Consider the following 20,994-nt stretch of genomic DNA (forward strand, 5'->3'; position numbering starts at 1 on the left):
CTTTTGACTTGACATGACTTGCTACTTTCCCCAAACCCCAAAGATTAAAAAGTTATTTGGGAGCGCGCCGCTCCGTGATTTTCCTTTTCTTCGTCTGTCTATCAGCGTGTTGTTCCTGTCAGCGTGTGTGCTCTCAGTACAACAGCCAATCAAATTAGATCTACGCTGTTTTCATCACACAGCTCTCATCCAATCAAATTGCAGGACAACCAATGAAGAAGAATTGTCAAACAATGCGGCAGTGAGAAACAATTATGCCAAAGTTAATTTCGTTCGGGTATTAAAACTACGACTCGGTCAACAAAAAACGAATAGCCCTATGCAAATCATGCAGTTCGAATATTATAGACGGAGACGTAACAACTTCCAACTTCGTTCGACATTTGAAGATGCACAAAGAAGGGTAAGTTTTGAATGTAAGCTAACGTTTATTGGCTAAGTAACGTGACTTTTATTTGCTGTGTAGTTAAATCAGTGAGGCTGTAAACTCACTGCTAACGTTATAACCATAGACATCTTATAAGGGTACGCAGCATGGAGCGCTACTGCCTACAGGCGCAGACGAGACGCGGGGCCGCCATCTTGGAGTGGTGATCCGCTCCACTAGTGCAATTCATTTGGCAGGAGCAATGAACTGTCAACGCATTTAATTCATTTTACCTCACTGAATACCCCTGATTTTCACGCGCTTTGTTGTCATACGTGTAGCTATGATAAAGGACACATGTTTTGGCGTGTTTTATTATTCATAGTTTGCTTAACAGTAATATAATATTCTTATACGCTATAAGTGACCAGACGTCCGAGATCAAAACTGGGAATATAATCCCCAGAGAAAGGGGAAAAAAACGGTCAGCTATTTTTAAATTGAAGAAACAATATGATTAGGTTATATATACATGTGTATATCCTACATAAACAATGTATGAATACATTAGATATCTATATATCTTATAGACTGTATCTCTGTTGCTGCAGCAGCAGAGAGTGTATTCTGTCTTGACACTTTGTATTGATATTTTGTATTACATTCTTCCCTTAAATGATCATGTTTACAGTGATTGTTATATATGTATTTTTTATGTATGTCGCTTTGGATAAAAGCGTCTGCCAAATACTTAAACATATATAAACACCTGAAAGTCTTTATATCAGCTAAAACCACCAATCTGTTTCACTGGATTCAGAATAAAACCAAATGCTGTCTTACCCAACAATGTTAGTATTTGAATATTGTTACTTGATGACTTATTCCTGGTTACAATTATACTGTTAAGAAAGTATTGTCTTATATTTTGCCTAAAATGAGAATGCATCATAATCACTGGCGGCTGGTGAATTTTGTTTTAGGTGGGGCTGAAAGTTTGTAAACCAAACCCCTTTAGGGGCGTCATCATCCCACAGAAGATTTATTTGTGATTTTCACATACAAATATTGAAGATCTTTGCTCCTTCTCAACTCTGTGGTAATGTTATTTTCATAAAATACAACCAATAGTACATTAATGTTAAATCTTACTTGTGAAAAGTAATCCCCCGATTCCTATTTTCAACAGTCCGCTCATTTGAGCAGGAAAACGCTGAACACCAGCCCGGCATCTTTGTTTTCCACCTGTCAACTGTCAGTTTAGACTACTCGCCGGCTCCTCATCACCACTTCAAGATGCAAATTGCTCGCGTCACAGCAACCAATGCTGCGTCTACTTATAAGATGTCTGTGGTTATAACGTCATTGCAAACACGGCAATCTGTTGCGTCCACTGCAGTTCGTTACCTTATTCATACTTTTTGTGATTTTTTTTAAGCAGGGTTGCATGAGGTACCTACAAATAACTGAGGTACCTACAAATAACGTTACGTTAGTCAATGTATCACACACAATAACGTAACGTTAGACGGCGGTCAGGAGCACCGCGTATTTTAGCCACCTACAAAAAGACAAACATAGTCAAATAAAGGTCAGTTAAAATGTATACTATATTAAGAATATGTGTACATATTGCATAGGGCCCTGACATCTAAAAAGTACAACTCTGTTCATTGTTATGTTCATGTATTTGTTATGTTTTTCATGTGTACGCACACATAAACACACATACAGTATGAGATGAGATCAATGAGATAAGGTAAGAACAGAATAGAAACTGCTGTGGAACTAGTTACAATGCAATATGCCATGGACATACAATGTTAACACTTTTGTACAAATAAGTACAGTTGCACTTGTTTTTGCAAATGTGTTTATTCTGTAAAGGAATGAGTTAAATGTTTAAATTTGTTTACACTATTAAAATGACTGGTTAATAGTGCTATTATGAATTGCAATGTCAGTACTATTTTTTTTCCTGCTATTTCAAATGCACTTGTTTTAATAAATAAATACAACGTTTTAAAAGCATACACAATCTGTGTAAAAATATTAGTCTGTGGTTAAAAGGACTTGAAAGGACTCGAAACTCAAAATGCATGACTTGTGACTTGACTTGAGACTTTCCAGTCTTGACTTTGGACTTGACTCGGGACTTGCCTGTCTTGACTCGGGACTTGACTCGAGACTTGAGGGCAAAGACTTGAGACTTACTTGTGACTTGCAAAGCAATGACTTGGTCCCACCTCTGCTGTCTTCATTCCATCCAACCATTCATCGATCCATCTTCTTCCGCATATCCAATGTCGGGTCGCGGGGGCAGCAGCCTAAGCAGAGAAGCCCAGACTTCCCTCTCCCCAGCCACTTCGTCCAGCTCCTCCCGGGGGTTCCCAAGGCGTTACCGGGCAAGCAGGGAGACATGGTCTCCCCAACTTGTCCTGGGTCTTCCCCGTGGCCTCCTACGGGTCGGACGCGCCCTAAACACCTTCCTCGGGAGGCGTCCGGTGGGCATCCTGACAAGATGCCCAAACCACCTCATCTGGCTCCTGTCGATGTGGAGAAGCAGCGGCTTTACTTTAAGCTCTTCCCGGATGACAGAGCTTCTCACCCTATCTCTAAGGGAAAGCCCTGCCACCCGGCGGAGGAAACTCATTCCGGCCGCTTGTACCCGTGATCTTGTGCTTTCGGTCATAACCCAAAGCTCATGACCATAGGTGAGGATAGGAACGTAGATCCACCAATAAATTGAGTGCTTTGCCTTCCTGCTTAGCTCCGTCTTCACCACAGCGGACCAATACAGTGTCCGCATCACTGCAGACTCTGCCTGTCAATCTCACGATCCACTCTTCCCCCACTTGTGAACAAGACTCTGAGGTACTCCTCCACTTGGGGCAGGATCTCCTTCCCAACCCGGAGATGGCACTCCACCCTTTTTCGGGCGAGAACCATGGACTCTGACTTGGAGGTGCTGAATCTCATCCCAGTCGCTTCACACTCGGCTGCGAACCGATCCAGTGAGAGCTGAAGATCCTGGCCAGATGAAGCCACCAGGACCACATCATCTGCAAAATGCAGAGACCTAATCCTGCAGCTTCTGGATGATTTATGAGTTGATTAAAATGAATTAAATGGATTTGTTATGGTGTCTGCTGGCTTTTTTTATACAAGTCAGAAAATACAAATTTAAGCATAGGTCCCCTTTAACTCTAAATAATAAGTTTAACGCTGAATGAATGTTTTCCCCACCAGAAAATGATGCTGATGTTTTTTGAATATCTTTGATAGAGCTCAGCACTTGTCAATCCAGTTTCCCACACTTATAACCTGTGAGTTTTTTGCAAATACTCCTAAGACATGCACCTGGGGATAGGTTAATTTTCAACACTAAATTGGCCCTCGTGTGTGAATGTGAGTGTGAATGTTGTCTGTCTATCTGTGTCGGCCCTGTGATGAGGTGGCGACTTGTCCAGGGTGTAGCCCGCCTTTCGCCCGAGTGCAGCTGGGATAGGTTTCAGCACCCCCGCGACCCCGAGCGTGACAAGTGGTGGAAATGGATGGATGGATGGATAATAATATGTATATGTATATGTAAATGTATATGTAAATGTATGTGTATATATATATATATATATATACATTTATATATATATATATATACATAATCATAATAATAATAATAATGGATTAGATTTTATATCGCGCTTTTCTATTATTAGATACTCAAAGCGCTCACAGAGAAGTGGGAACCCATCATTCATTCATTCCTGGTGGTGGTAAGCTACATTTGTAGCCACAGCTGCCCTGGAGTAGACTGACGGAAGCGAGGCTGCCAGTTTGCGCCTACGGCCCCTCCGACCACCACCTATCATTCATTCATCATTCATTCACCAGTGTGAGCGGCACCGGGGGCAAGGGTGAAGTGTCCTGCCCAAGGACACAGCGGCAGCGATTTGGATGTCAAGAGGCGGGGAGCGAATCTGCAACCCTCAGGTTTCTGGCACGGCCGCTCTACCCACTACACCATACCGCCCCTAAATATATATGTGTATATATATATATATATATATATATATATATATATATATATATATCCATCCATCCATCCATCCATCCATCCATCCATCCATCCATCTTCTTCCGCTTATCCGAGGTCGGGTCGCGGGGGCAGCAGCCTAAGCAGGGAAGCCCAGACTTTCCTCTCCCCAGCCACTTTGTCCAGCTCTTCCCGGGGGATCCCGAGGCGTTCCCAGGCCAGCCGGGAGACATAGTCTTCCCAACGTGTCCTGGGTCTTCCCCGTGGCCTCCTACGGGTTGGACGTGCCTTAAACACCTCCCTAGGGAGGCGTTCGGGTGGCATCCTGACCAGATGCCAGAAGCACCTCATCTCATGAGCTCCCCCCAGATGACAGCTTCTCACCCTATCTCTAAGGGAGAGCACCGCCACCCGGCGGAGGAAACTCATTTCGGCCGCTTGTACCCGTGATCTTGTCCTTTCGGTCATAACCCAAAGCTCATGACCATAGGTGAGGATGGGAACGTAGATCAACCGGTAAATTGAGAGCTTTGCCTTCCGGATCAGCTCCTTCTTCACCACAACGGATCGATACAGCGTCTGATTACTGAAGACGCCGCACCGATCCGCCTGTCGATCTCAAGATCCACTCTTCCCTCAATTGTGAACAAGACTCTGAGGTACTTGAACTCCTCCACTTGGGGAAGGGTCTCCTCCCCAACCCGGAGATGGCACTCCACCCTTTTACGGGCGAGAACCATGGACTCGGACTTGGAGGTGCTGATTCTCATCCCAGTCGCTTCACACTCAGCTGCGAACCGATCCAGTGAGAGCTGAAGATCCTGGCCAGATAAAGCCATCAGGACCACATCATCTGCAAAAAGCAGAGACCTAATCCTGCAACCACCAAACATGATCCCCTCTACGGCTTGACTGCGCCTAGAAATTTTGTCCATAAAAGTTATGAACAGAATCGGTGACAAAGTGCAGCCTTGGCGGAGTCCAACCCTCACTGGAAACGTGTCCGAATTACTACCGGCAATGCGGACCAAGCTCTGACACTGATCTTACAGGGAGCGGACCGCCACAATCAGACAATCCGATACCCCATACTCTCTGAGCACTCCCCTTATGACTTCCCGAGGAACACGGTCGAATGCCTTTTCCAAGTCCACAAAACACATGTAGACTGGTTGGGTAAACTCCCATGCACCCTCAAGGACTCTGCCGAGAGTATAGAGCTGGTCCACAGTTCCACGACCAGGATGAAAACCACACTGTTCCTCCTGAATCCGAGGTTCGACTATCCGGCGTAGCCTCCTCTCCAGTACACCTGAATAGACCTTACCGGGAAGGCTGAGGAGTGTGATCCCACGATAATTGGAACACACCCTCCGGTTCCCCTTCTTAAAGAGAGGAACCACCACCCCGGTCTGCCAATCCAGAGGTACCGCCCCGATGTCCACGCGATGCTGCAGAGTCTTGTCAACCAAGACAGCCCCATGGATTCCCCAGGCACTGCTTCCTCATAGGAAGACGTGTTGGTGGGATTGAGGAGGTCTTCGAAGTATTCCTTCCACCGATCCACAACATCCGCAGTCAAGGTCAGCAGAACACCATCCGCACCATACACAGTGTTGACAGTGCACTGCTGCCCCTTCCTGAGGCGGCGGATGGTGGTCCAGAATCACTTCGAAGCCGCCCGGAAGTCGTTTTCCATGGCTTCCCCGAACTCCTCCCATGTCCGAGTTTTTGCCTCCGCGACCGCTGAAGCCGCACACCGCCTGGCCTGTCGGTACCTGTCCACTGCCTCCGGAGTCCTATGAGCCAAAAGAACCCGATAGGACTCCTTCTTCAGCTTGACGGCATCCCTCACCGCCGGTGTCCACCAACGGGTTCTAGGATTACCGCCACGACAGGCACCAACTACCTTGCGGCCACAGCTCCAATCAGCCGCCTCGACAATAGAGGTGAGGAACATGGTCCACTCGAACTCAATGTCCAGCACCTCCCTCGTGACATGTTCAAAGTTCTTCCGGAGGTGGGAATTGAAATTTTCTCTGACAGGAGACTCTGCCAGACGTTCCCAGCAGACCCTCACAATGCGTTTGGGCCTGCCAGGTCTGTCCGGCATCCTCCCCCACCATCGCAGCCAACTCACCACCAGGTGATGATCGGTAGAAAGCTCCGCCCCTCTCTTCACCCGAGTGTCCAAAACATGAGGCCGCAAATCCGATGACACAACTACAAATTCGATCATGGAACTGCGGCCTAGGGTGTCTTGGTACAAAGTGCACATATGGACACCCTTATGTTTGAACATGGTGTTCGTTTTGGACAATCTGTGACGAGCACAAAAGTCCAATAACAAAACACCACTCGGGTTCAGATCCGGGCGGCCATTCTTCCCAATCACGCCTCTCCAGGTTTCACTGTCGTTGCCAACATGAGCGTTGAAGTCCCCCAGTAGAACGAGGGAATCACCCGGGGGAGCACTTTCCAGTACTCCCTCGAGTGTATCCAAAAAGGGTTGGTACTCTGAACTGCTGTTTGGTGCGTAAGCACAAACAACAGTCAGGACCTGTCCCCCCACCCGAAGGCGGAGGGAAGCTACCCTCTCGTCCACTGGGTTGAACTCCAACGTGCAGGCTTTGAGCCGGGGGGCAACAAGAATTGCTACCCCAGCTCGTCGCCTCTCACTGCGTGCAACGCCAGTGTGGAAGAGAGTACAGCCCCTCTCGAGAGAACTGATTCCAGAGCCCTTGCTGTGGGCAAGATGTAGTTTCTCTTTAAATATCCTTCTTGACATATTCAACGTTTTGTTCTCCTTCCTTGTGGGTCAACAGTCCCTGCTTCCTGCTAAGTTGCAACTTAGCAGGAATGACAAGTGAGTATCCAATCACTGTCTCGTTAACATCAGGCAACCTAGATAGGCTACTGTCAACAACTTGTGATCTGATTGGCTATCGCAACTGTCTATCAACTGTGTGTGTTCTCATATTCATCTGCTAACGGAGTATCCAATCACAGGACGCGTAAATGTCACGTTCAACGTGAGACCTTCTAGAAACTCTGGCAACAACTCGTGATCTGATTGGCTATCGCACAGGCTATCACTGTATGTCCCCGTTCGCTTACAGTGCACGGACACCCGCATTGTTGATACTGAAGGCCCCGGGCAGATTTCGTACAGCATGGCAACATAAGCTAGCTGAATTCTGATTGGATAAAAACGCTAAACTAAAAACAACAGCGCTGGGAAGAGCATAATATGACATGAAGAGATTATGAATACTTTTAGATATTTAGGAAAAGTAAACAAAAAAATACTTTTATCTTTAATTATGATCATGATTTCAGAGAAGGCCTTGCTGGCCCTGACTTTGACAAAATGAGGGTAATACTTTTATTTGGTCATTCTGTGTATTTTATTTACGTTTATTGTTATTGTTAGCCTTCTGGTCACTAAACATTGCATGAATGTAGACATCAGAGTGCATAAAATACGGCCACAAATTTATATTTTGATGACATAAAAGCATGTTTTATTGTAAGTTTATGAGCTGGAGTATGTTTAAAACTATATTTAGACATATCATTATGGTTTATTTTGTCAGGAAATCTAACGTCATAATGACAAGCAATGCATGCTTGAGGGCTCAGCCGCACACGTCCTTGGTGCAAAGATGGCGCCTCTGGTTTAGATGTCCGTACTCTCTTTATACACGATTCTGCCACTAGTTGTAAGCGGGCTCCATCTAAAGGTACGCCAAATAAAACACACCTCTGTCTTGTTTTTAATTAATAGTTAGGCCTACTACGATAGTGTATTTTGTGTATTTTATTGTTGCTCATCATAGTGGTACATGGAGAGCCCAGTTTTTTCTGAGGTGGTAAGTTTGAGAACCCCTGCTCTAAAATACTGTAAAATACTACATCTTAAGTCTTTAAAGATGACCTTTATATTTGGCAACGCTGGTTTTCTTGCTCACTTCCTGATCGACTGGCTAACTTCCTGCTATACTGGGTTGCAGCATTTTTAATTCACAATAGTTTACCTTTGTTGCAAAGGTGTTGTATTACTTTTAAAGATGGTTTTGCTTTTAGATCTTTTCTGTCTGTGAAGCATTTGGACATTGCAGTGTGTTTGCCCTTGTTGACCACTGTAGTTAGAAGTATGATTAGAAATACTGTAAGTTTTAGTAGTATTTGTTAGTAGTATGGGGAGTAGGACACTGCATATCAATACACATATAAAGGAGTATTACATCACGTATAAAAGTTTTAAATCACCTATTTAAGTATGATTTCAAGTATAAAAGTATTTCATCACGTATAAAAGTATTATGTTACCTATAAAAGTAGCATTTCAAGTATAAAAGTATGACATCACCTATAAAAGTGTTACATCTGTTACACACAGGTCCCCAGAGAAACAGTGAGGACATAGGAGCGATAGGAAGATTTAATGCATAAAAGAGGATGGCAGATCTGCCACCACAACGCCTCAGACTTCTCTGTCCACCCTTCCATTCAACAGGTGTGGATTGTTTTGGACCTTATCTGGTCAAAGTGGGCAGAAGATCAGAGAAACGATGGGGTGTCGTTTTTAAGTGTCTTACAACTCGAGCAGTTCACATCGAGCTTCTCAACTCCATGGATGCCGATGCATTCCTTCTCGCTCTACGTCGGTTCATTGCCAGAAGGGGAAGACCAAGAGAGGTACTGTCAGATTGTGGGACCAACTTCCGAGGAGCCGAAAGAGAACTCAGGACAGTGTTTGCAGAGATGGAACCTCAGCTACGAGAGCAACTGACAGAATATCAGATTGACTTCAAATTTAACCCTCCAAATGCCCCTCATTTTGGTGGGGCATGGGAACGGGAAATTAGATCCATCAAGGCCAGTCTTCAAGTCGCAGTAGGAGGGCAGTCAGTCACAGAAGATGTCTTGCACACAACTCTAGTAGAAGTGGAGGGGATACTGAACTCAAAACCACTAGGGTACGTATCATCTGATGTTTCTGATCTGTACCCAATCACCCCAAACATCCTTCTCATGGGGCGGCGGGATTCTGCACTGCCTCAAGTAGTTTACGTCCCAGCTGTCATGGGGCGGCGGAGATGGCGCCATTGTCAAACACTTGTGGATCAGTTTTGGATCCACTTCATACGCAGCTATCTACCCACTTTGCAGACCAGGTCAAAATGGCAGAGGTCTTCCGAAAATTTAACCATCAGCACTGTAGTTCTGATGGTGGACCCTTCACTTCCAAGAGCACAGTGGCCCATCGGCAGAGTGGTTAAGACCATTCCGAGTCAAGATGGACAGGTCAGGGCTGCTGAGGTAATGGTCAAGAGTAAAGTCTACACCAGACCGGTAGCTCGCTTGATCCCACTTCCAAGTTTAGAGGATGACAGTAAGGACACTTGAAGAATTCCTGTAGTTACACATTTGTTCTACAAATGTGGGGGCGGCTGTTAAGAATTCTACATGTTTATCTACGTTTTCAGATACTTTATTTTGAAGCATTTCATGACAGTGTCACTTCCGCTTCCTTCCTGTAGGGGTCACTTCCGCTTCCCTTTTGACGTGTGTTAATGTGTGCTGACTTGTTTTCTCTGCTACGTTTAATCGGTGCTCTAGTCTTTGACGATGTGAGTATGTTGATTATTATATAAGACTAATTTAGTTTATTAATAGACATCACTGTGTTCGTGTAACATTTAGGGGTGTTTTAATAATATTATTGATGCTGTGTTGTCAGAATGCTACGAGCTAACATCTCCCTGTTAAGGATAGCATTGCTGCTGCTAATGTGGCTAGCTCATATGCCATTGTGGAAATGCAGTATATTATGTCTCTAGTATTTTACTTTGAGCATATATATAGGCATATATATATATTGTTGTTTAGTTAAATGACATAAATGTTGATGGGTGTTTGCTTGTGGTTTACAGATACTAACTAACTAACTAAATGAACCTACACCAATACGCACCATTAAAGTTGGAGGAGTCCAAATGATGACTGTGTGTTCTCTGACCGGAACCCCAACGTGGTCAATATCCGAAAAAACCAGTCGCAGAGTTTAATACTCAACAACAAGCATACTAGAGCTGCACCAAACGACTATTCTTGAATTGACTAATCCATCGCTAATTGTTTTAAATTTATCTGTAGATTTATTTAAATTGAATTAACAAATATCTAAAGGTAATTTAATACTTTTAAACAAAGCACTATATAATTTTTATATAATACTTTTAATACAAATAATACATTATTTGTAAAAGTATTATTTTACATTTAAAAGTCCAAAGGTGATTAATCTAAAAGGGAGAAAACATCTGCCTGCTCTTTTATGAATTCTTGCACTGGAGCATGGTCAAAGGTCGTGGACTCCCGTCACTGTCTTGTCAACAAATAGTCAAAAGGTCAGAAGTATCCAACTGAATAGCTGGCAGGCAACTCTTTTCAGCAATGTCATCTATTGGACACTGATGACATCACATGACATGACATCATGAAATCTTCAGTGATGCTAAATAGGTAGTGTTTAGGTCGTTATGATGGTGCACAAACACAGAAACAGGCGGACAGGTAATTTTTCAGTAGTTTTATTGAAAAATGCCTCTTGTGTGAGAAATAAATAAGAATTGTGGCATGAATAAAAACAGACATGCAACTTAATTAACGAGGTGATGTTTGATTACAGGAAAGAAAAAAAAATAGCGGCGTTTAATGAACCTGCGCTGATACAAAAGCAAATATGTTACAGCGCCCCTGGTGCACACTCAGCAATATTCACAGACGCTTGAAGGTGTTTTGAAAAGTCTCAGGAAGAAGAAGAAGAAAATGGCGCCTTATGATGCTAGACTCTCAGACACCTTCCTTGCCAGCGACCTCTTCCGGCGCTGCTCCCGAGACGATTCGTCTTCCTCAGGGACCAGGACTGCGCGGGTGTCGAGTGCAGATGGACGGCGGCCTGCTCGGAAAGAGCACGCCGCCCGCTTAACCATTAGTGGTCTTTCTCTGGTGGGCGGGTGTTAGTAGGCAGGAGGGGTGGGGCCACTGCAGCTCATTTGCATGTAAACCATGTTAGTCAACAAACTCACTTGATTAGGTACTGACTGAAGACTCGCTCAAGAAGCTTCTACTGCTGACGGGTGACTTCTCTTTCACGCCGTCACATGTCACATGCATGATCAGATTAGATTAGATTAGATTAGATTAGATAGAGTTATACGGCTGATGGCAAGCAGCAGGTTGCTAGGCAACAAAGCATGTCGAGTGTGTTTCCATGGGGACACGTTAGTATTTCTGTTGTTGTTGTCGTCCACATGCTCCTCCTTGTCTGGTGGTCACGATGCAAACGTTGTTAGTACTGCTTCCTGTGTCTTTTAGTACTGCTTCCTGTTCTTCTTGTTTGTTAAAGCTTCCTTTAAACCAGCGAGCGTTTCAGGAAGTCAGTGAAAGCGGCACCGGCGGCAAACAAATCACTACGCAGAACCTGAAAGGATGACACACTGATGACTTTCTCACGCATGCAGCTGTAAATCAAACTCAGCATCACGTGCACAGGAGTACTTCTGTCCTGACCTTTGTACTTCAATACTAACATCAGAATACTCCATCAACAATACTAACATTATAAAACTGCATCATCAATACTAACCTCATAATACTGCATCTCTACTAACATACTACTCCATCATCAGTATTAACATAATACTCCATTATCAATACTAACATTATAATACTCCATCATCAACACTAACCTCAAAATACTGCAATCTCATAATACTGCTTATATACTAACATAGGACACACATTCTCAATACTAACCTTAAATTACTGCTTCTGTACTAACATAATATTCTATCATCAGTACTAACCTTAGAGTACTGTATCTATAACTAACATTATAATGCTCCATCATTACTGCCAACCTCATCTGACTAACATCAAAATACTGCATCTATATTAACTTCAGAGAACACCATCAATACTAAACTCAAAGTACTGCATAAATAATAACCTTATAACACATGATCAATACTCACATCATAATGCTCCATCTTCAATACTGAAATCATAATGCTCCATCAGCAATACTAACATTATAATACTCCATCATCAATAATCACCTCAGATCACTGTATCTATACTCACATTACAATACCATGTCATCAATAATATCATAATACTCTATCATCAATATTAACATTATAATACTCCATTGTCGATACTAACATAATAGTCAATGAACAATACTATCAGTATAATACTTAATCATCAATACCGACATCATAATACTCTATTATCAGTACTGACATTATAATGCTCCATCATCAAAACTAAGCTCATAATATTCCATTATTAAATGCTAACATTATAATACTCCATTACCAATACTAACTTCATACTATACCAATACTAACACTGATATACTCCAATATCAGTACTAACATCATGATACTCCATCATCAATACTAACATTATAATACTCCATCATCAATACTTACATCATAATACTTCCTCAATACTAACATCATAATACTCCATTGTCAATACTAACATCAGAAAACTCATCATCAATGCTTACATCATAATACTCTATTATCAATATTAACCAATAATACTCCATCAATACCAACATCATAATAATCCATCATCAATATTAACATTACAATTATCCATCAATACTGACATTATAATAGTTCATCATCATAATAGTCCACCCTCAATACTCACATCATATTAATTCATCATCAACACTAACATTATAATACTAAATCATCAATACTAACATCATAATACTCCATCATCTAGATTAACATCATGATACTCTATTATCATTAACACCGTAATACTCCATTATAAATAACAACAACATAGAACTACATTATCAATACTAACATCAAAATATTCCATTATCAATATTAACATCATAAAACAACATTATCAATACAATCATTAATACTTAATTGGCAATATTAATATCCTATAACTACATTATCGATACTAACATCATAATACTCCATCACCAACACTAACATCATAATACTAACATCATTAATATTAACATTATGATACTTCATTATCAATATTAATATCATAGAACTTAATTATCAATACGAACATTATAATACTTCATTACCAATACTAACATGACAATACTCCATCAATAAGAACATCATAATACTCCATCATCAATGCTGCCATCATAATACTCCATAATCAATACTAACTAACATCATGAAATTACATAATACTAACATTAACATGACAATACTCCATCAATAAGAACATCATAATACTCCATCAACAATGCTGCCATCATAATACTCCATAATCAATACTAACTAACATCATGAAATTACATAATACTAACATCAAATAATTACATTATCAATACTAACATCATACTACTCCATCACAATACTAACATCATAATATTATCATCATAAAACTCAATCTTCAATACTAACATTATAAATATCTATCATCAAAACTAACATTGTAATAATCCATCATCAATACTAACATCATAATACTCCATTTTAAATACTAACATTCTAAATATCCATCATCAATACTAACATCATAATAATCCATTATTAATACGAACATTATAATACTTCATTAATACTGACATCACATAATTCCATCTTTAATGCTAACATCATAATACTTCATTAATACTGACATCACATAATTCCATCTTTAATGCTAACATCATAATACTAACATAACAATCCATTATCAATACTAACATTATAATACTCAATCATCATTAAGAACATCATAATACTCCATCATCAATACTAACAAGATAATATTCTACCATCAATACAGACATCATAATATTCCATCTTCAATACCAACATCTTAATTCTATCCATCCATCTTCTTCCGCTTATCCAAAGTCTTCCCTCTCCCCAGCCACTTTGTCCGAGCAATTCCCAGGGAAGCTGGGAGACAGTCTTTCCACCGTGTCCTGGGTCTTCTCCGTGGTTTCCTACCAGTCGAACGCGCCCTAAATACCTCCCCAGGGAGGCGTTCGGGGGGCATTCTGACCAGATGCCTGAACCGCCTCATCTGACTCCTCTCGATGTGGAGGAGCAACGGCTTTACTCGGAGCTCCTCTTGAATGACAGAGCTTCTCACCCTATCTCTAAGGGACAGTCCCACCACCCGACAGAGGAAACTCATTTTGGCCGCTTGTACCCGTGATCTTGTGCTTTCGGTCATAACCGACTTACTACCGGCAATGCGGACCAAGCTCTGACACAGATCATACAGGGAGCTAACCGCCACAATCAAGAGGTCCAATACCCCATACTCTCTGAGCACTCTCCACAGGACTTCCCGAGGGACACGGTCGAATGCCTTCTCCAATCAATCAATCAATCAATCAATGTTTATTTATATAGCCCTAAAACACAAGTGTCTCCCCAGTCCACAAAACACATGTAGACAGGTTGGGCGAACTCCTATGCACCCTCAAGGATCCTGCCGAGAATGTAGAGTTGGTCCACAGTTCCACGACCAGGACAAAAACAACACTGCTCCTCCTGAATCCGAGGTTCAACTACTCGGCGTAGCCTCCTCTCCAGTCCTGAATAGACCTTCTATGAGTGTGATCCCCTGATAGTTGGAACACACCCTCCAGTTCCCTTTAAAAAAATAGAGGGATCACCACCCCAGTCAGCCAATCCAGAGACATGGCCCCTGATGTCCACGCAATGCTGCAGAGTCTTGTCAACCACGACAGCCCAACAGCATCAAGAGCCTTAAGGAACTCCGGGCAGATCTCATCTACCCCCGGGACCCTGCCAACGAGGAACTTCTTAACTACCTTGGCAACCTCAGCCCCAGAAATAAGAAAGCCCACCGCAAAGTCCCCAGGCACTGCTTCTTCATTAGAAGATGTGTAGGTGGTATTGAGGATTCGAAGTATTTCTTCCATCGATCCAGAACATTCCCAATCGACGTCAGCAACACAACGTCCCCACTATACACAGTGTTGACAGTGCACTGCTTCCCCCTCCTGAGGCGGCAGTCCAGAATCGCTTTGAAGCCGTCTGGAAGTTGTTCTTCATGGCTTCTCAAAACACCTCCCATATCCGAGTTTTTGCATCTGCAACCGCCAAAGCTGCACACCTGTCGGTACCTGTTCGCTGCCTCCTGAGTCCCATGAGCCAAAATCGGCTGCCTCGACAATAGAGGCATGGAACATGGTCCACTCGGACTCAATATCCAACGCCTCCCTCGTAACATGTTCGAAGTTCTCCCGGAGGCGGGAATTGAAACTCTCTCTGACGAGACACTCTGTCAGACGTTCCCAGCAGAGCTTCACTATGCGTTTGGGCCTTCCAGGTCTGTCCATCATCCTCCCCCACCATTGGCGCCAACTCACCACCAGGTGGTGATCGGTTGAAAGCTCCGCCACTCTCTTTACCCGAGTGTCCAAAACGAGAGACCACAAATCTGATGACACAACCACAAAGTCGATCATCGAACTGTGGCCTAGGGTTTCCTGGTGCCAAGTGCACATATGGACACCCTTAGGTTTGAACTTGGTGTTTGTTATGGACAATCTGCGACAAGCACAAAAATCCAATAACAAAACACCATTCTGGTTCAGATCAGTGTGGCCGTTTCTCCCAATCATGCCTCTTCAGGTGTTCAGGTCTTACTGTCGCTGCCAACGTGAGCGTTGAAGTCCCCCAGTAGAACAAGGGAATCACCAGAGGGAGCACTCTAAGGTTGCTCCTTTTGGGGAATCCAAAAAGGGTGGGTACTCTGAACTGTTGTTTGGTGCATAAGCACAAACCACAGTCAGGACCCATCCCCCAACCCGGTGGCAGAGAGAAGCTACCCTTTCGTCCATCGGGTTAAACTCCAATGTGCTGGCTCTGAGCCGCGGGGAAAAAATAATTACCACCCCCGCCCGTTGCCTCTCACTGCTGGCAACGCCAGAGTGGAAGAGAGTTCAGCCACTTTCGAGATGAGTGGTTCTAGAGCCCTTGCTGTGCGTCGAAGGGAGACCGACTAGATTTAGACAGAACTTCTCTACCTTGTGCATCAGCTCAGGCTCCTTCCTCCTCAGCGTGGTGACTTTCCACCTCCGAAGAGCTAGCTTCTGTAGCCAAGAATAGGAGCGCCAAGGGCCTTGCCTTCGACTGACGCCCAGCTCACAGAGCACCCGACTTCTATGCCCCCTCCTATGGGTGGTTAGCACATTGGAGGGGGGACCCATGTTGCCTCTTCGGGGTGTGCTCAGCTGGGCCCCAAGGGGGCAGGCCCGGCCACCAGGCGCTCGTCATCGAGCTCCACCTCCGGGCCTGGCTCAAAAGAGGGGCGCCAGTGACCCGCGTCCGGGCGAGGGAAACCATGGTTCTTGATTTAGGACCTGTTTGTCATGGGAGACCCTTCCAGGGGCATAGAAGCCCTGGACAACATAGCTCCTAGGATCATTGGGACACGCAGACTCCCCCACCACGGTAAGGAGCATCTCAGGGAGCTCATCATTCATTCTAACAGTATAATACTCCATCATCAATAATAACATTATAATGTTATATCATCAAAAGAGACATTATAATACTCCATTTTCAATAGTAACATTATAATTATTATTTGTAACAGTATAATACTCCATCATCAATACTAACCTTATAATATTATATCATTAATACAGACATCATAATAATCCATCTTCAATACTAACATCATAAATATCCATCGTCAATACTAACAGTATAATATTCCATCATCAATACCAACATCATAATACTAACATTATAATACTCCATCATCACTACTAACATTATGATACCTGATCATCAAAACTAACATCTTCAATACCAACATCATCAATACCAACGTTATAATGTACCATCATCAATACTATCATCAAAATACTCAATCATCATCATCAATTCTAACATTATAATACTTCATTATCAATATTAATATCACAATAGTCCATCATCAATACTAACATCAAAAACATAAATCAATACTAACATCATAATACACCATCATCAATACTCATAGTACTACATGTGTACTACACGTGTGTCTAGTGTATATACTCGGTGTACATCATGCATGTATGATGAGTGTTTAAAAAGCGTTAGCTTCATTTGTTGAGCGTGCTAAACTAACAACAATCCTTCAGAGCTAGCGATATATTCCTTGTCTTTGACGATATCAACAGGAAGTGCCATCCCATACCTACGTATCCTTGACCGTTGTAAGGAATACCGACACACTGGGAAGAGTCGCAGTATCCGGGAGGTCCGGGGGGTCCGCGGACTCCAGCGTAACCGGGACGCCCAGGAGGACCACGTGGTCCTGTGGAGCCTGGTGGTCCTGGCGATCCTGTCCTACTTTCTCCTTGTGTACCTATGGGACAACCATGGACAGTGATGATGATGATGACTTGAGAAGTCTCTCAGATGAGACATTTTTGAAGTTTGTCTAATCGGACATTAGAACAAGAGAACATTGAAGACGAAAAATTCGTAAAATTTAGGAATGCTGCTTTAGATGACTCACTTTTGAAATACTTTTACATATTTGGATACTAAGGGGGAACAAGTGTTGACAAATGAGCAACAAACATGAAAAACAATTTTGTGAACTAAGATCTGAGATGCGTGCCATGGAGGCGCAGTCAGTTGAAGGTTAAAACATACCAGGAGGTCCCTTTGGGCCTTTCGGTCCCACTCCTGCTAAGCCTCGTTCACCCTTCTCTCCCGCTGGCCCTGAACGCCAAACAAACACACACACACACACAACTCAGCATTTGTCCGGATGACACCATATCATTTTAATGATCCAGGAGGACTTTCTACCTGCTTCTCCGGCTTGACCCGGTAAACCTGGGTTTCCAGGGAAGCCGTTTCTTCCCGCAGGTCCCAGTTCTCCCTGTGGACCGGGCCTACCGGTAGGTCCAGGTGGGCCGGGAGGACCCGGGTTGTTGCTGCGAGACATGCCATTCGGGATCTGATTGACTAAGTTGTTGACGCGGTTCATCTGGGCTGCAGCGGGACAAAGTGGGTCAGGTGAAAGCGAGTCGGGCTGCCGGGTCAGCAACACCAGGAGGACTTACCGTTGACGAGCTGCTCACACACCTGCCTGGCGATGGAGCGCATCATGTTCTGAGGAGCAAAGTCACCCTGTGGAGAAGAAAGTCAAGAAAAGGATGAAGGTCCAGTTTAGCCTGATGGGTGGGATCAGAATAATTTCCTGTTCTACGTACTCGCTCTCCCTTGTCTCCCTTTGGACCCATAGAACCCTGCAAGTACAGGAACAATGAGTTATTCCACAAGAAATCTTGCACTCACATGCCTACTGGCTGAGACTCACAGCAGGTCCACGAGATCCAGTGTTTCCTGCTTTTCCTTCCACACCCGGCGCTCCTGGAGAGCCCGGGGGTCCCTGCAAGACAAGTCCAATGAGAGCAGGAAGAGAACCAGCACATGCTCTACTAATGCGTGTGGTGATTGTGGTTCTGTTCATTGTGTGATGGTCCAGAAACCCTTGCAGTGCTGTAATGATTACTCAGCAGTTGTTTAGTTTTGCTGACTAAGACATGTTGATGAAGCTTACCATCGGCCCAGCAGGTCCTCTGGGTCCAACCAGTCCCTCCTTTCCTTGAGGACCCTTAAGACCAGGGGAGTACAAGTCAGCTGATTATGTCACTGATTATGTCCATTATATGCTACTTACCCTCACTCCAGCTGGGCCGATGGGTCCAATGGGCCCACGAGGTCCTGGTGAGCCCTGCACACACACACACACACACACACACACACGCACACACACACACACACACACACACACACACACACACACACACACACACACACACACACACACACACACACACACACACACACACACACACAGTAAATCTTCTCTGCAATGAAAGTGCCTTTTTATTGAGGATCTTGTCTTTGAGGCGTTCCATTTAGTGGAAGAAAATATTCTGTTTTATTGACCATTAAAAGATTAGAAGGCGTGGCCTGCCAGCCATTAAAGGATGATGTTTACGTGCTCACAAGCTCCGCCCACACAAGCTACCCTCAAATGGATCCTATTGCTGTGATGTGAATGGTTAGCAGTTAGCTAAAAGAAGCCTGTCTGGTCACTTTCATTTGTTCTTTTCAGTTCTAGACAGCCAAGTCAGCAGCAGAAGTTCTCCACTCATATGCTGAAAGGGTCATATTAGTATTTTTTTTCTACATTTAACATTTAAAACACTTCCTTGTTGTCTATGTAACATATAACGGTGGTTCTTTGGTTAAAATTTGTATATATTTGTTAAACGAACCATCTTGAAGCCGCTTTCTGACCGTCTCTTCAGGATGAGCCATTTTGTGGATGGTCCTATTTAAAAACCAGTGAAGTTGGCACGTTGTGTAAATCGTAAATAAAAACAGAATTCAATGATTTGCAAATCCTTTTCAACTTATATTTAATTAAATACACTGCAAAGACAAGATATTTAATGTTTGCACTAAGAAACTTTATTTTTTTTGCAAATCCTCAGTAACTTACAATTACAATAGCAGCAACACATTGCAAAAAAGTTGGCCCAGGGGCATTTTTACCACTGTGTTACATGGCCTTTCCTTTTAACAAGACTCAGTAAACGTTTGGGAACGGAGAAGACCAATTTCTGAAGCTTTTCAGGTGGAATTCTTTCCCATTCTTGCTTGATGTACAGCTTAGGTTGTTCAACAGTCCGGGGTCTCCGTTGTCGTATTTTAGGCTTCATATTGCGCCAAACATTTTCAATGGGAGACAGGTCTGGACTACAGGCAGGTTAGTCTAGTACCCACACTCTTTTACTACGAAGCCACGCTGTTGTAACACGTGCAGAATGTGGCTTGGCATTCATTGTCTTGCTGAAATAAGCAGGGGCGTCCATGAAAAAGACGTTGTTTAGATGGCAAGATATGTTGCTCCAAAACCTGTATGTACCTTTCAGCATTAATGGTGCCTTCACAGATGTGTAAGTTACCCATGCCCTGGACACTAATACACCCCCATACCATCACAGATGCTGGCTTTTGAACTTTGCGCCTATAACAGTCCGCATGGTTCTTTTCCTCTTTGGTCCTAAGGACACGACGTCCACAGTTTCCAAAAACAATTTGAAATGTGGACTGAAGTGTTCTTGAGCCCATGTGGTGATATCCTTTACACCAGGGGTCCCCAAACTTTTTGACTCTGGGGCCGCATTGGGTTAAAAAAATGTGGCCGGGGGCCAGGCTGTATATATCTATATATATATATATATATATATATATATATATATATATATATATATATATATATATATTTATATATAAATATATATATATATATATATAGATATATACATTGTCTTTATAATCCGTTTTGTCATTTAACATCAATTAACATTGCTGTACATCAACATTTAACATTGTCACGTATTGATGGGAAAATTCATTTTTAGACAATATGATTTGTCTGAGCGGCTAGGAGACACCAAGAGTAACAAGCGGTAGAAAATGGATTAGAAAGGAAAGATTAAAAAAAAAAAAAAAAATTAAAAAATTACTTGGGA

General features: G+C 43.1%; 1 protein-coding gene across 7 annotated transcripts in view; it reads right to left on the reverse strand.

Moving 5' to 3' along the window:
- Positions 1–10,994: 10,994 nt before the first annotated feature.
- col12a1b (collagen, type XII, alpha 1b) overlaps positions 10,995–20,994 on the reverse strand; it is a 118,753-nt gene continuing 108,753 nt past the window's right edge. For 6 of the 7 annotated variants that reach the window (XM_062045214.1, XM_062045216.1, XM_062045215.1 and 3 more), the window contains 9 exons: positions 19,128–19,181; positions 19,008–19,061; positions 18,765–18,836; positions 18,658–18,693; positions 18,508–18,574; positions 18,251–18,436; positions 18,092–18,160; positions 17,628–17,798; positions 10,995–11,367 (listed from right to left, as the gene is read on the reverse strand). In XM_062045214.1, the coding sequence (XP_061901198.1) occupies positions 11,246–11,367; positions 17,628–17,798; positions 18,092–18,160; positions 18,251–18,436; positions 18,508–18,574; positions 18,658–18,693; positions 18,765–18,836; positions 19,008–19,061; positions 19,128–19,181 (831 nt within the window). In that variant the 3' untranslated portion in view covers positions 10,995–11,245. Of the gene's footprint in view, positions 11,893–17,627; positions 17,799–18,091; positions 18,161–18,250; positions 18,437–18,507; positions 18,575–18,657; positions 18,694–18,764; positions 18,837–19,007; positions 19,062–19,127; positions 19,182–20,994 lie in introns of all 7 variants that reach the window. The other variant, XM_062045219.1, reaches the window with a different exon arrangement.

The sequence above is a fragment of the Entelurus aequoreus genome, linkage group LG04 (genome assembly GCF_033978785.1).
Source record: "Entelurus aequoreus isolate RoL-2023_Sb linkage group LG04, RoL_Eaeq_v1.1, whole genome shotgun sequence".
Taxonomy (NCBI): domain Eukaryota; kingdom Metazoa; phylum Chordata; class Actinopteri; order Syngnathiformes; family Syngnathidae; genus Entelurus; species Entelurus aequoreus.